The sequence below is a fragment of the Eubalaena glacialis genome, chromosome 3 (assembly GCF_028564815.1).
Source record: "Eubalaena glacialis isolate mEubGla1 chromosome 3, mEubGla1.1.hap2.+ XY, whole genome shotgun sequence".
In the NCBI taxonomy this organism is placed as follows: Eukaryota; Metazoa; Chordata; class Mammalia; order Artiodactyla; family Balaenidae; genus Eubalaena; species Eubalaena glacialis.
Genome location: NC_083718.1, coordinates 162,382,223 through 162,399,040, shown reverse-complemented (window position 1 = coordinate 162,399,040; position 16,818 = coordinate 162,382,223). Strand labels below are relative to the sequence as shown.

Here is a 16,818-nt window from a genome sequence, read left to right as displayed (position 1 = left end):
ACTCAGGACAAGAGTTTTGAGCCTCCCTCAAGTCTGTCTCACTTAGTGTCTCTCCCTTACCCTTTGAATCCTTGCAGTGTAAATGAGATATTGCCAGAGACATTCTCGGGTTTGCTTCATTTATTTATTTTTTTAACAGAAGATCTGTCTAACCTCAGACTTTCTAAGGCATTTTGGGTTCCTGTAGAATAAGGGTAACTGCCTAATTCTAAAACTCTCCACACATTCACCAAAACAACCTATACAGAGAAACAATGAGTGCAAATAAAAGCACCCATAACTCACGACTACTGCATCTAATAGAATACTACAAACCTCAAATTACATGACAATAGGCATATAAACACCGAAATCCAGCGAAGCCAGCATCACAGAGACCATGTGAAAAGAGGAGAGGGAGCAGGGGGCTAGAGGTGATGGAGCATAGATAAAATCACCCCCTAGAAAGAGAAAGCCCTGTCCTGATTAGAGGCATGCTGAGAAGAGGTCTGAGACGTGGTGGAGTAGAACTCTGGTTACTTGGAGAATCAAAAACAAGGGACTTGAAATATATAGGTTTATGGGTGGTAGCTTTGGAAAAGCATTGTATCTAGGAGAGATGGGGGTGACCTAGAAGGAGGGGGTGCTCTTTGGAGACCTGGTGGTGAAGGGGAAGTAAGAAATGAGAAGTGGAAAAGACAATCACAAAATCAGAAGATCCACCCTTCTCCTTCCCACCAAATAATCATTTCACTATACTAACAGAAGAGGGCGCTCTTGTACTAACAAATCTAGTAGTCTCCCCAGACCCTCTCACCTGTCTGTATTATTGCTGATTCGGAAAAATAGAGCACTACAAAGTAAACAGAAAGTGGCAGATGACATTCATACAAAACTACTATGAGAAGAAAATAGAAAATGAAAATCAAAACATTTCAGGAAGTGGAAATTCTCCCCCAAAAGCAGTCACGAAGTAGAAGAAAACTGTTACACAATCCACCAATCTGAATTAAATGTCCTTTAACAAACACTTGCAGATAAGACAAAACAGCTTGAATCAGAAATTTTAAAACTTAGAACCAAAATGGGCAAAAAACTGGAAGTTGTGAAGTGAAAGTTTACTGAACTCAGGAAACAAATTGAAAAATGACACAATTATCTTAGAAATAGACTGAATTACAAGTTAGTCAAAGGAGAATAGATTCAACTGAAAATATATTTGGCATTGAGGAAAGGCATGAAACAGCTCAGAGAAGAGAACTAAATATAGAGAGCTGTAATAAGAATCAGAGAGAAAGTAATGCAGAAGTTAGGCAAAGAAGACCTAACATAAATATATTTGGAGACTCCCAAAGAAAAAGACAAAATAGTGGAACAGAATTAATATATTTAAAACTATAATACAAGACCATTTCTTAGAAATAAAAGACTTGAATATAATATTGAAAGAACCCACTGTGTATCTGGAAAAATTGACTCAGAATGGTCAACTCTAACATATCCCAGTAAACTTTTAGACTCTGTAGACAAGAAAAAAAATCCATGAGTCCATAGTGATATTTTTAAAAAGTGGGTGTGGGATAGAAGGAGGGAAAGCCTTCTTTGCTGAAGAATGACAACTAATAATTGTAGAAAGAACAGGGTATTCACACATTCTCAAAGAAATACCCTTCAGATTACTTATTAAGTACAGTGAAAGAACATATGATGGATACAACCTTAGATAAGTGATCAAACATAGAATTATCGACAGTGGGGCACATTAATTTCATGTGCTTCCTGGTATCTTATACTAAGAAGGACACATTATCACTTACATAGAATTTTTGTCCAAAATATTTAACTTGGATCCAATCATAAGAAAACATGAGATAAATCTAAATTGAAGTATTTTCTGCAAAATAACCAACCTGGACTCTTAAAACAGTGTCAGGAAAAAATGGCGGGGGAACTCTTCTAGATTAAAGGAGACTAAAGAGATGTAAAATTGAAATGTAGTGTATATTAGAATATAGTGTTAATATTAAACGTCTTGGACATATAAGTTGTAATGTGGTTCTAGGAAGGTCTTCTTTCTTACGAGATGACTCCTGACTTATTAAGGGGTGAAATGTCACGATACGTGCAATTTTCAGTGCCCATCAAAAATTTTTAAAAGCTGACACATATGTATATATCAGAGAGAGAATAAGGCAAAAATGTTAACAATTGGTGAATTTAAGGAGCGATATATGGGTTTCATTGTACTATTCTTTCAACCTTTCTGTAAATTTGAAATTTTCTTTAAAAGCTGGCAGAAGAAAAATAGTTATACCTTCTCCTAAAGGAAAAGAACTTAAACAGAAAATGTACCAGGCTTGGGAAATTTAAGGCATTTTTCTTTGAGAAATAGCTTCTTCTGTTCACTGCCAGAGGCCAGGCTTTCAATTGAATTCATAGAGACCCCAACCCCACCCAGGCCTGATGCCACCGACTTTTTTCTCCCAGCCATTTCCCTTCTCATACACTGAAGACCTGAAGACGTGTTGGTCTTTTTTTTTTTTTTTTTTTGCCTTCCTTTGTTCATTCTGAATGGGCCAGTTTCCTTTTCTTCTTCTTCTTCTCTCTGCTCGAGCACTTTCCCTGACACTGTCGGTAATGACTCTGCTGGAGATAAGATAGGAGCGCCAGCGTGGAGGCTTCTCTTTATACTCTCAGGGTTGGCCACGGCCAGTTCACAACAGGCCCCTTCTTTTCAGGATGAGAGATTGGAAAAGAAACAGAGACTAACCTCCCATGCCGCTTTTATGTTGACTCGCTCCAGGATTCCCCCTTCCCCTTCCTGAGCAGTAGTCTCAGACAACATCTCCCTTCTGCAAAGTCCTTCATCTTCGTGGTCTGGTGTCCTCAGAATGATCCGAGAGGGTTCAGGGCAGTTATGTACCCCGACAGAGCTCCCCTTTGTCTCACTCTCCCCTCCCCGCAGACTGAAGGACTCCTTCCCTGCCTGTTGCTCTAATTGGCCGCAGGGCCACAGCCTGGTCTGAGAGTCTCCCCTCTCCCTTTCAGATGACCCAGCAGATGGCTGGGATGAACTTCTGTGGTGCCAACGGCATGCTGAGCTACGGGCAGTCCATGAACGGCGGGAACGGACAGGCAGCAAATCAGACTCTCAGCCCTCAGATGTGGAAATAAAAACAACGCACCTGGATGACTACCACTCTCCTCAACCGCCTCTCTCCCCGTGTTTCCTCTTTCCCCAACTGCTCCCCCACCCCCATCCCCTTTCCTACCTCTCTCTGTTTGGTTTAGAAACTGCTCAATCCATCACTTGGGACTTGGCATTCTGCCCAGCCCAGCCACGTCCCAAACACGCGGACCTCTCTGTTGTTTTCTGTCGTGCCTGTCCACCAGCTCTCCTGACTCCCTCCCCAGCCTCAGCCCTGGTCCTCTCCTGGCACCAGCACCCTAGTAACTGTTGGCAGAAGGCACTCAGACTGCAGGATCAATGTGCACACCTTTGAGCACCTTTCCCACCAGGTGAAACCTCCTATCAGACTCAGAAAGGTCTGATAAGCTATTTCCGTATGTTTAAATTTGGGGTGAAAACAGAGGCATCATGCTCCCCTGATTTATGGGAATGAAGAAAATAATGAAATCAAATTAAATATTCCTTGGGTCTTAGAGCAGTTTGGCCCTAGCCCTGGCGTGAGGCAAACGCCCTCCTACGAGGACGAGCAAAAATAAGACTCTACTTTGCCCTGAATTGCTTTCTGGATCTGAGGCTTCAGGACTTGCTGCTTCGGCCAGCCTTTATTAGTACCAAAGACTCTATGAAGGTTCCCCACAAAAACACACACCCGTTTCCCTGCCTCCATCCTGCCTTCAGTAGGATCTGACTTTGTGGCTGGAGGACCAGCCCCTCCCGTGGGAATGCAGAGCTTAACATGTGTACTGCTTGTGTGTGTGTGTGTGTGTGTGTGTATACCCCCATCTGCTCTGGGTATTTTTGTTTTTGTTTTTTTAGTTTTAGGTTTGCAGCAGAGAGGAGTTAATTTATCAACAGCCTAAAATTGTTGCCAGTTTTTCTTTAGTTAAAAAAAGGTACAATCTCATTGGTAGCTCCCTTCCTCCTTTCCCCTCTCCGCCCTGCCAGTCGCTCTCTCCTGCCGGTGTGTCCAGGCTGCTCTGTCTCCCCACCTGTCCAGGTGTATGAGGCAGAGTGCCTGGGCAGCTTTCCTCTCAGTCATCGTTCACCCCACTTGAAAATTAAAACAAGGAAACTTTGCTTAAAAGATTTCATCTTTGGGAACCACAACTCCTGGTTGCCTTTCTCCCGTGTATGTGTAAATTCCTTAATAAATATTGCAGGGAAGGACCGCTCGCTTGCTCTCACTGTGTCAGTCCTGGAGGAGGGTGAGTTCCACGCAGGTTTTCTGCTTTCCAGGGGCAGTTCCCTCACTTTCCGTATTTTTAAAAACTATTACATTTAGGATGGATAAACAACAAGGTCCTACTGCACAGGGAACTATATCCAATCTCCTGGGATAAACCATAATGGAAAAGAATATAAAAAAAGAATGTATATATGTATATAACTGAGTCAGTTTGCTATACAGCAGAGATTAGCACAACATTGTAAATCAACTGTGTTTCCATTAAAAAACAAAAAACTTTGTACAGAACATACCCAGGGGCCAGGCCCAGGCCCAGGCAGTCAGAAAGGGGGCCTTTTTCCAGAGGTGTCTAGAGTTGTGAGGGAGGGAACTCTGGATTTCTGTACCTGCTGGAGTCCCAGAACATCAGAACTAGAAGCACTCCCCCCCAACCCCACGCCAATAAAAAGCTGAGCCCACACCCCCCCTTCCTTTGAGTACACCTTTTGAATACTTCCAGGTGTAAGTGAGAGGATAGCACAGTAGCTAAGAAAGTCAGCTCTGGATCAGGCTGCCAGTATTCATATCCCTTCTTACTCTGTGACCTGGGCAAGTTACTCAGCCCCTGGGTCTTAGTGTAAAATGGGACTCATGGTAATACTTAAAGTAAAATGAAGCAATTCCTGTGGTGCATTTAGCACACAGGGCACTTTGCACTCAAATGTTAGCAAATATTACGTGCCAGGCCTATGTTAGGTATTAATTCATTCAACAAATATTTAATAAGTGCTTACAATGTGCCAGGCACTGTCTTAGGCTCTGGAATGAAGCAATGAATCAAAACTCCCTGATCCCATGGGGTATTGTAGTAGGAGAGATGGACAATAAACAAGTAAATAAATTATTTAATTTCAGGCAGTAATAATACAAGGTAAGACAAGTTTAAGGGAGAGGGTGGGTATGGGACCGTTTGGATGGAACAGTCAGAAGGAGGTTACATTGGAACTGAGACCTGAATTAGGAGCCAGTCATGTGGAGATCTGGAAAAAAATGAGAGCAAAGGTAGGCGTCTGTGTTGGAGATGGTTCGGTGGAGGTATTGGTTTGGGAGTCATCAGGGTGTGGATGGTATGTAAAGCCATGAGACCAGATGAAGTCACCTAAGGAGAGAGCATAAGGAGAAGAGGACTGAGCCTTGGGGCCCATCAGCTTTTAGAATTTGGGAAGAAGAGATAAGAAAAAAATGAATCTGACGTAGTCCCTGCTCTCAAGAAGCTTACAGAATCATGGGGCAACAGACTTAGAATCTCTTTTACATGTTTTATGGGAGCTATGAAGGTCAGGGAAGCCTTCCTAAGGTCAGAGGCGTTTGAGCTGAGTCCTGGGGGCCAGGGAGGAGTTAACCAGTGGGTGAGGTGGGGGTGAGGAGAAGAGTCGTCCAGACAGTACCATGTGAAGGAAGAGACAGAAACCTGCAAGAGCACAGAACATTCCAGGAAGCACAAGCAGTTCTGTTTCTAAGGTCTGATGTGAGTCAAGGTGTGGTGAGAGGTGAGACTCAAGTGGGTTTGGGTCAGATCACGGGGGGCTTCCTTCACCCTAGGAAGGAGTTTAGCCTGAAGCGTTGTAAGCAGTGGAGTGACATGGTCAGATCTTAGTTTCAGGCGGCTCAGTCTTGCATTGCCGACAACAGTGTGTTTGAGAGAACAAGACCAGGTCTAGGGGACCAGAGAAGGGCAAGAGCTGAATGAGGGCCATGGTAGTGGAGGTGGGGAGACTGGACCCGCTCAGAGGAGCATTTCATGAACAGCTTATGAGGCACATGGGGTGCTAACAGGTGTAGCACAAAAACGCTAAAGTAAGTTTGGGAAAGACTGCATGTTGTATCACTTCTTGTACCGATACATCTAGAATATAATATCCAAAAAAAAAAGGGAATTCCCTGGCAGCCCAGTGGTTAGGACTCGGTGCTTTCACTGCACCTGGTTGTCCTGGTTCTATCCGTGGTCGGGGAACTAAGATCCTGCAAGCTGTGCAGCATGGCAAAACAAAAAACAAACAAAAAAAACCCACCAAAACAAAACAAAATGAAAACAAATAGTAATGGCTCCAAAAAGTCCTGTGGTAAAACTATTTAAAACAATTAATAGACTATATTTTTTAAAGCAGTTTTAGGTTCACAATGAAATTGAGCAGAAAGTACAGAGAGTTTCCATATACCCCTGTCCCCCACCTAGCCTCCTCCACTTTTGACATCCTGCACCAGAGCTGTACATTTGTTACAAACAATGAACCTACACCAACAGATCATTATCATAATCTACATTATGGTGCATTTTGGTGTTGTATATTCTATGGGTTTTGACAAAAGTACAATGACATGTATTCACCATTATAGTATAATACAGAATAGTTTCACTGTCTTGAAAACCCTCTGTGCTCTGCGTATCCATCCCTTGCTCCCACATAAGTCCTGGAAACTAATGATTTTTTTTTTAATGTCTCCATAGTTTTGCCTTTTCCAGAATGTCATAGAGCTGGAATCATACAGTTTGTAGCCTTTTCAGATTGACTTCTTTTACTTAGTAATATGCATTTTTGTCTTTTCATGGCTTGTTAGCTCATTTCTTTTCAGTGCTGAATAGTATTTCTGAGCCTGAATGTGCCACAGTTTATTTTATCTGTTCACTTACTGAAGGACATCTTGGTTGCTTCCAAGTTTTGGCAATTATAAATAAAGTTGCTATAAACATCTGTGTGCAGGTTTTTGTGTAGACATAAATTTCCAACCCATTTGAGTTATTACCAAGGAGCATGATCATATGATAAGAGTATATTTAGTTTTGTAAGAAATTGCCAAGTGTCTTCCAAAGTAGCTGAACCATTTTGCATTCCTACCAGTGATGAATGAGAGTTCCTATTGCTCCACATCCTTGCTAGCATTTGGTGTTGTCAGTGTTTTTGGATCTAGGCCATTCTAATAGGTGTGTAGTGGTACCTCACTGCTGTTTTAATTTGCAATCACCTAATACGTAGTGTTGAATATCTTTTCAAATGTTTGTTTGCCATCTGTATACTTTGATTAGATTAAATTTAAGAACTGTTTATCAAAAGATTCCATTAACAGAGTAGAAAGGCTTACCACAGAGTAAGGGAAAATATTTGAAACACATGATAAAGGGCTTGTATTCAGAATATATGAAGAACTGCAAAACGAGAAAAAGACAGGGAAGGTAATGAAAAACAGACAATGTAGACCTGACTAGGCACTTCAAGAGGCTACCCAAATGGCTAACAAACATATGAAGAGATGCCCAATCTCATTAGTAATTGGGGAAATACAAATAAAAACCACAATGAGACATCACTAAACACCTACCAGAATGGCTAAAATGAAAAAAGATAATCCAAGTGTTGGCAAATATGTGGAGCAATGGGAACACACAACTGGTAGGAGCATAAATTGATACAACTACTTTGGAAAATGGTTTAGTATTATCTACTAATGTTGCTACATAGATATACCTATAATTCAGTAATTCCACTCCTAGGTATACACCAAGTAGAAATGCATGTACATGAGCATTAAAGACAAGCGTAAGAATGTTCATCATTATTCATGATATCGCCAAACCAGAGACAATCCAGATGTCCATCAGCAGAAAAATGGGTAAAGAAATTGTAGTATATTTATGTAATAGAATACTAAACAGCAATGGAAATTGCCAAACCAGAGTTATACACAACCACGTAGAGAAATCTCACAAACTTAATGTTGAAAACATTTTTCACTGTGTCATTTGAAAGTATGTTGCAGACATAGTGATACTTCACCATTAAATATTTGAGCATGCACCTTCTAAGAGTGATATATTCTTCTATATAACCACCATACCATTTTCATACCATATTTGAGCATGCATTTTCTGAGTGATATATTCTTCTATATAACCACAATACCATTTTCATACCAATGAAGATTAACAATAATTCAATACCACCTAAAATTCTGTCCATTTTTAATTTTTGCCAGTTGTCCCAAGAATGTCTTCTGTTCCTTTTTTTTTTTTAACCAAGATCCAATTTAGGTTTATGCATTGCATTTGGTTATTATGTCTATTCAATTTCTTTTCATTTGGAACAATGCCTCTACCTTTTTTCCCCATGACATTGACTTTTTGAAGCCAATTCGTAGAAAGTTCTACATTTTTCATCTACCTGGAAACTAGAAAGTAGGTCTAGATTCACATTAAATATTTTGGCAAGAATATCTCATAGTTTATCTGGAGTACATCATATCACATCAGGGAGCAAATAATACCTGGAGGAAGGGACTTATACAGTCATTGGCAAAAATATGAGGAATCCATATGAAAATATTGAGTGTTCGATCAAGAAGACCAAGATGTAATTTAGGGTCAGGTGGTATGTATTGGCATGCATGCACCTACCACAGATCTTAGATTTAATGTCCTGGATGCAGCATCTGGGCATATTTAAAATAGATAAAGCTAAACATTATATTGGCCAATCCTAAAAGCTGGGAAGACAGAAATTCCTTTGTATAATGTAGAGAAAAGATTCCAAAACTCAAGGAATTCTGGAATGAATTACCAAATATGTCATCCCTTTTCCCAACCTGTCCCTGGCAGAACCCTGAAGGCATTCCCTTTACCCAATGGCTTGAGACATACTTTCTTATAGAAGTACTAGAATCCTTAAAACATGACTTAGCAGGTGTTCTCTAGAGGCCAAGAATGCTAAAGTGTGCTCCCTATCTTCAGTGGAGTTGGGACGTTTCCAATAGTAGCCTTTAACAGTGGCCCACCTGCAATTTATGGTAATCAGAATGGATACCAAAATCTCTGGAGGTGATTAATTGAGGATAGGGACCCAGACAAGTAGCAGCTCACTAAAGCCCTGCTTGATCTGTATAGCCAAAATTTCTCCAGGTTTGGAGACAGATGTCATCAAGATAAAAATGTAGCCCTGTATTCTATTGCTAGACCTGAGCTAGTTCAAAGACCTAGAGTCTATGGAAAAATGGAGAGGCCAGGTATCCTTGAGGAGGAAGCTTATAAAAGCCTCGTAAGTGTATAATGTGTCTCCTACTTCCGGCTTTCCCCAAAGGGACCCGTTACCATTTTACCTGGGTCAATACACTAGGGAAACTACACAAACACTTTGGCAACAGTTGGACACTAGCTGTTAGCTATCACTATGTCCTGAGTCCCCATAATGTTGGCCACTTGTCAAAGTGGAAGCATATAGAGATCAGGTAATGATGGAGTTTTGACCTAGGTCAGTCTCACCATAGACCCAATGGAACCTTAAACCCCTCCTGTAGTAGTTTCCCCATTTCTGAGTGTCTAGTTGGAAAAGATGCCCTTAGCAACTGAAAGAATTCTCACGTTGGCTTGCTGAACAGTGAAGTAAGGACTGTTGAGAAAAGAGTGGAGAAGAGGAAGCTCCTGGAGCTCTTCCCTATCAAAATAATAAATCAGTAGCAGTATTACATCTCTGGGAGAATTTAAGAGACCACATGTCCATTTAACTTCAGTCTAGCTGGTGCAAAAGATGGATGGGTTTGGGAGAATGACAGTAAATTACCATTAACTTCCTCAGGTTAATACCTCCAAACTGGGTGATACTCATTACAGGTGCTTTTCCAGAAGTTATTTCCTTATTGAATCTAATCAGGATAGTGTTTGACACATGATATATGTCTATTAACATTATAATTTTGGAGAGGGAATTTATCCTGATAAACAAAAATATCAGAAGGAATTTTTTGCTTTTGCTTGGTAGAACAGCAGTATGAGTTTACCACCCCATCTGAGGAATATGCCACCTCTTAGATCTATGCAATAGTTCAATCTGTAGAGGCTTTGGCTCTCTCACCACAGTAGATTGTATTTTCCAAGATGGCTCCCACCAACATATACCCCATCCCACACTGGCATTCTTCCATTGAAAGGTGGGGTCTATTTTCTCTCCTTTTGAACACGAGTGGTCCTTTATAACTGCCTCAACCAATAGAATGCAGAAGATATGACACTGTGTGACTTCTCAGGCTAGGTTATAAAAGGGCAATACATATGGCTTCTTCCTGGCTCTCTCTCTCTGTCTCGGGACTCTTGCCCTTCACACCAAGGCAACAGATTTTGAGAAAGCCGAGGCCACATAGAGAAGTCATATGTGGGTTTCTGGCCAACAGCCCTGGCCAGACCTACGTGGCAGTAAATAACCTTCAGATGATTCCAGCTCTTTGCCTTTGAGTCTTTCAGTTAGGCTCCCAACATAATGGCACAAAGACAAGCTGTCTGCACTGTGCCCTGTCTGTATATCTGACTTATGGGAACTGTGAGAGATAATAAATGATTATTATTGTTTTAAGCAGGAAGTAATAGGCAATCTATCATGTAATCTAATCTACAAGGAGTCCTGCCACATCAATGAATTATTTGAGGCATGTTGGGCTGATTCTTTTATTTTTTTATTTTTTTAATTTTTTGGCCACACCGTGACCAGTGATCAAACTCGTGGCCGCTGCATTGGGAGTGTGGAGTCTTAACCACTGGACCACCAGGGAAGTCCCCAGGCTGACAAGGAAAGAACAAGTTGCTGAACTTGCTACCCTCTGTATTAAAAAAGAAGTACTGCACTTGATGAGTCCCTTTGGATTTGTAAAGCAAATATACCATAGTTGGGTGTGTTGACACAACGGATTTGGGAGGTGACCTGAAAAGCTGCCTACTTCAAGTGGAGTCCAGAGTGACAAATGTTTCTCTCGTTCAGGCTACAGGCATTTCTTCCCTCAGCCCACATGATTCAGTAGATCAGTAGCAGATCAGGATACTGTTTGGACACTCTTATAAGCCCCAATTAAAGAATCACCAAGAAGGCAATTATGGTTTTCGAAGCTATGCCCTCTTTGGCAAGTAACTATTTCCCCACCTGGCCTTGGTGGGGATTGAATCCCAGATCATGAGACCCTAGGTGCCATGGGACCAGAGTTGCTCATAATGAACTGGGTAGTGGTCTGCCTGGGCCATATCTTTGGAGAACCTTCCATGTCAGTATCTTTATATCTTTTTCTCTTCGGCCAATTGGAGTCACTGGAGAAGTGTTTTCAGATTTGCTACCCAGGGAGTATAGACCTGTGTGGAAGCATTCTGGGAAGAAGATTGGGAGTCTCAAGTTCAGTGTGCAAATTTTCATGTATCCTTGCCCCATTCCCTCCTCCATTTCCAGCATAGTACCCTGCCCTCAACTGTGCCTGGTGTTCTTCAGTTCAGAGACCCCTCTGTTTTATCTTCTCCTTAAACTACTCCTCCAGTCTCCCACAGAGAGATAAAGAAAGCTTCCCTGGTGGCGCAGTGGTTGAGAATCTGCCTGCCAATGCAGGGGACACGGGTTCAAGCCCTGGTCTGGGAAGATCCCACATGCTGCAGAGCAACTGGGCCGTGAGCCACAACTACTGAGCCTGCGCGTCTGGAGCCTGTGCTCCGCAACAAGAGAGGCCGCGATAGTGAGAGGCCCGCGCACCGCGATGAAGAGTGGCCCCCGCTCGCCGCAACTAGAGAAAGCCCTCGCACAGAAACGAAGACCCAACACAGCCAAAAATAAATAAATAAATAAATAAAATTTATAAAAAAAAGAATGTCCATGTTAAAAATAGAGATTAAATGCCTCCCTTCCTGGGATGCCAATAAAAAAAAAAAGAAGAAGAAGAAGGACAGTCACCTGACTGTGGAGTACTGTAGAGATGCTGGAAATCTAACTGCTTCTAACAGATTTGCAACCAATATTCTATGTTTAACATTGCTTTCACTCCCCATTTCCAGAAGTACCCCAGGCAACCAATTTGTTTGCTTTTGGGGATTCTGTAATGTAAATCAGGTTGCTTCTTGGCTTTCCCCACTGCTCACTTAGGATTCAGCCTTTTAAGAACTCATAAAGCTATCATCACTCATCCATTTCTTGTCTTCCGGATTTATGCTTTTGGTTTTAAATCCTTTTTTTCTGCAGTTATGTTGGGATTTTGTGAGGGAGTGGAGCTAAATACATGTGTTCCATATGCTCCCTTTAACTAGAACTTAAGACCACAAGACAAGGGCTAAGAAGGCAGAAAGGCCAGAGGATGGGACCCTTCTTTTGGAAAGGGGTGCAGTTTTCCCAGGGAAGAGAGTTATGGACTGAGAGCCTCAAGGAAAAGAGCACCTGTGGGACGAGGGTTGTGACTACAGTCCTTGTGAAGTCTAAAGTGTCAAGTACTTTCTTTCTAAGAGAGTTCAATTTCATTACGATTGTAATTCTGAATTTCCCTGACTCTGCCATAAAAGTTTTCATAAGACTTCAGTCTGGTTTATGAATATTGCGGGGGTTTAAGGAAAGCAAGAAGAAGATGGCTTTAATCTCTCCCATTGTCTCCCAGGATGGAGAAGGGGCATTAGATTTGAGTGCCCACCCCCTAGTGAAACCAATGGACCCCGGAAGATTGTTCCAGAGAGGACAAGAGAAGAAAGAATAACCATCTGTTAACTCTCATGTGTTAGTGAAGGTTGTTCCTTTGAGGAGAAAGGACTCCAGCAAAATTCTGGATTTTTTAAGTGGAGTGGCAAGGTGATTTATAAACTGAATGAATTCACTGGAAGCAGAAGTTCAGAACCAGGGGTGACTGTGACTCTGAAAGACAATTTTATTTTTTATTTTTATTTTTTATTGAAGTATAGTTGATTTAAACTGTTGTGCTCATTTTTGCTGCACAGAAAAGTGACCCAGTTATACAAATACATACATTCCTTTTTATATTATTTTCCATTATGGTTTATCCCAGGACATTGAATATAGTTCCCTGTGCTATACAGTAAGACCTTGTTGTTCCTCCATTCTATATGTTATAGTTTGCATCTACTAATCCCAAACTCCCAGTCCATCCCTCCCCCACCACTCTCCCCCTTGGCAACCACAAGTCTGTTCTCTATGTGAAAGACAATTTTAATTGTTACATATTTATCTTTTTAACTGTTTAATTGAAGTATATACTACATATAGGAAAGTATACAAATTATACATGTATAGCTTGATGAATTTTCTATGTATTTATTTTTAATGTGTATTAGAAGAAATATAATTGGTACATTAAATGTGGAATTTCAAGGATATTATTGCTTGGGATTAGAGTAGTGTAGGCTGGTAAGGCACTCACTTTACAAGGACTGCATGATTTGTAGGATCATTGTTCACACATTCAGTGACTGATTTGGGTTCTCTCAGAAACACATCCTGACAAAGGCTTGGGCGCAAGTAGTTTATTTGGGAAATACCAATAGGGGGTGGGGGAAGTGAGACAGGGAAAGGAAGATAGCCAGTAAAGGATACACTATTAAGTTTGTTATCTCTGTAAGAGACTGGAGCTTAATCACACTGAAACTCTGGGAAAGTGCATAATACAAATCTCAGAATCATGCCACCTAGTGGTGAGCCGACTGGGCATTGTCAAACCAACTGGCAAGAGTCATTGGTTGAGCCCCGGTGGTGGGTGCAGTGCGAGGGTTATCAGTGTTAATTCCTCGCCCAGCTGCAGAGATGCAGATACTGGCAGCTGGCATCGCTGAAGCACACTGGGAAGTCTGATGGGTATGCACAGGACACAGTGTCGGCTACTGTAATTAAACTTACCATCATAAGTGCTTGGAAGCATGGATAGTATAGATGATTCTGAGTGCTAGCACAGATTCCTCCTGCTGGAAGTTGACAATCATTTGTGATGGAAAATATGTAGAAGATTATATAATTGTAAACTGAAATTGGACCTCACTCTGTCACTAATCATAATGTTAATTTCCTTTTGACCCTATCATGAATCAGTGGTGAAAATGGTATTTCTAAAGGATAAGGCTGAAAACTGTAATGGCAATGTGAACAGTAGTGGTGATTTGAATAAAATTTACCGATTATGCACAGGGAGAACCTGGGCGTGAAGGTTTAAGATAAATACCTAACAAAGCTGTTAAGATTATCAGTCTTATAAGAGAGGGTCACTGAATTCTCCCGTTTTCTCAGATCCATGAAGAGATGGGCAATGATTTCAAACACGTTCTGTTTCATTCAGAAGCTCATTGGTTCTGAATGAAACCACTGAAGAGCAGCATCTCTTCAAGATGCTAAAATGACTTCATCTTTCTGGATCACATTTGTAAGAACATGTTCCTAACTGGCAATGGCTCCAGATAGATTTATCCTTTGAACAATCTAAATGCAGTCCTGCAAGGCAAGGTTTAAACCAGTTTTCCACTTGAAAGATCAAATGCACTGAATAACAATGTTGTGTAACTGGAGCCGTGGGGTGGACTTCTTTAAAATGGTGAGTTGGGGGACTTCCCTGGTGGTCCAGTGGTTGGGACTCAGCACTTTCACTGCCATGGACCCGGGCTCAATCCCTGGTGGGGGAATTAAGATCCCACAAGCCGTGCAGCGCGGCCAAAAATAAATAAATAATTTTTTTTTAATTTAAAAAAAGTTCTTTTATCTATAAAAATAAAATAAAACGGTGAGTTGGGTTCCTTTTGTTTGGATGATATGCTGATTAACTCATCTGAACTACTCTCTGAGACTATATTTTGAAGATTATGAAGAGACACTTGAAAGACTTGCTAAAATGTCTTCGTAGGGATTTTCTGAATCTGGTGGCAGAGATGAATAGATAAGGAGCCCTCTCTCCAGTATCTCTGATCTTTAATCAAACAACTTGACACATTTTGAAGATCAAATTCTAGATATTGTATTAGATGTCCTATTGAAATAATTATTAAACAAAAATTTCTCATAATTTTGGTTAGTTTCTAACTCCATCAGAAATGCAGTTATCTTGTCCTTGTATACCATGCATGCAAGTGAATTAGGATTTCCAGTGCTGGCTCATATCAAATCTGAAAAATGGAAACATTAATGTAGAAGCTCATCTTTTTTTTTTTTTTCGGTAAGTGACATCAATCCAAACATCTCTCCCTACTTTTAAATTGATAAACAATTCCATTCTTTGCATTGAGAAACTTATTTTCAGATATGTACTTTTGTAAATTGACTGAGTTATTATTTCTTCTTTTCATTGTTTTATTTAAAATTTTAATTTCTTGGATTCAGTATTTTTATTTGTTTTGTGGCATGTAATGCTTTCCTATTTACAGTAGAAAAATTTGTTCTCTTTTTCAATACATTTATTGAAATAAAGGGAGTTGAGAGCTTCAATATAATGCAGCCAGCATCATTTGGCATAAATCCCCAGTTCAAGCACAGTGTTACAATGATCTGCTTTAGGATCAAGTTATATTCCTTCTGTTTAATTTGTGCATGTTAACAGTGTAGCATGTATTTTTCTCTACATTCAGATACTCTGCACAAATGTAAGTATGCATATAATAATTAGTATATTTACATACACACATATACCTGTATATATACACACAAATATACATATTTTGGGGATAGTTATTAGTCTGAATCATATATTGCTTTTTTGTATGTCAAAACTGATCAAATATCAAGAAATTCACATGATTTAATTTAATACTTTCTCACTTAAAAATATCTCATGGAAATCCCACCAAGTGATGGTATAGCTCCAATTGATTCGTTTATAAGGCTTTTTTAAAGTTCTTGGTGTGGGCCAATCATCATTTATTCAGCAGTTTCCATACTGGTGGGCATTTACTTTCCTATTTTCTGCCAGTAAAACCAGTTCTGCAATAACCATTCTTGTACAGTTGTCCTTTGTAACAAAGCTATTTTTTCCAAGGGATAGATTCTCAAAGTAAGAATGATTTGTAAAAAGAGTATGTATTTTTTATTTTAAGAGATGTTTCCAGATTACTTTCCAGAAAGACAGGTGTCCACTTCTATAATCAATGTATGGGAGTATTCTCTCCCTGCATTCCCACTTGCAATAGCTGTTATAGTTCTTATTTTTGCCCAGTTTGGGTGTAAAGTGATGTATCATTATTACTTTTCATTTGCATGTTTGGCTATCTTTTCATATGCTTGTTGACTATTTGGATTTCTCTTCTGTGAATTGTCTAATCATCATGTTCTTTGCCCATTTTCTCACTGGGTTAATTTTTTCTCCCCCCCACCTCCACTTTTTTTACAGGGATGAAGTTGACTTGAAATCAGTAGTTGAGGTATTGTTGTTATTGACTGTCAGTGCCCAAGCATTGGTTAAGTTATGTGCATTGTTGGTACTGGAACTGTTGAGTTTAATTACTATGTTAAATGTCATAAAAGTTACAGAGTGGTTTGGCATTACAATGAAAAAATTATGAGGTACATAAAAAGGCACAGAAACAGAGTAGCATGAGATGTAACAAAAATCCATGCCTAGAAATAGTCTGGCTGAAAGAGCTCCTTCATTAAGTATACAATAAAATTCTACACTATAAAAAACTGTGTATTAATTTAATTGCAACATTTTTCTTTATTAGTAG

General features: G+C 40.2%; 1 protein-coding gene across 1 annotated transcript in view; it reads left to right on the top strand.

Moving 5' to 3' along the window:
• SMAP2 (small ArfGAP2) overlaps window positions 1-4,336 on the top strand; it is a 47,429-nt gene extending 43,093 nt beyond the window's left edge. The window contains exon 10 of the mRNA XM_061186731.1: window positions 3,028-4,336. Coding sequence (XP_061042714.1) covers window positions 3,028-3,153 — 126 coding nt within the window. The 3' untranslated portion in view covers window positions 3,154-4,336. The remainder of the gene's footprint in view (window positions 1-3,027) is intronic.
• The last annotated feature ends 12,482 nt before the right edge of the window (window positions 4,337-16,818 follow it).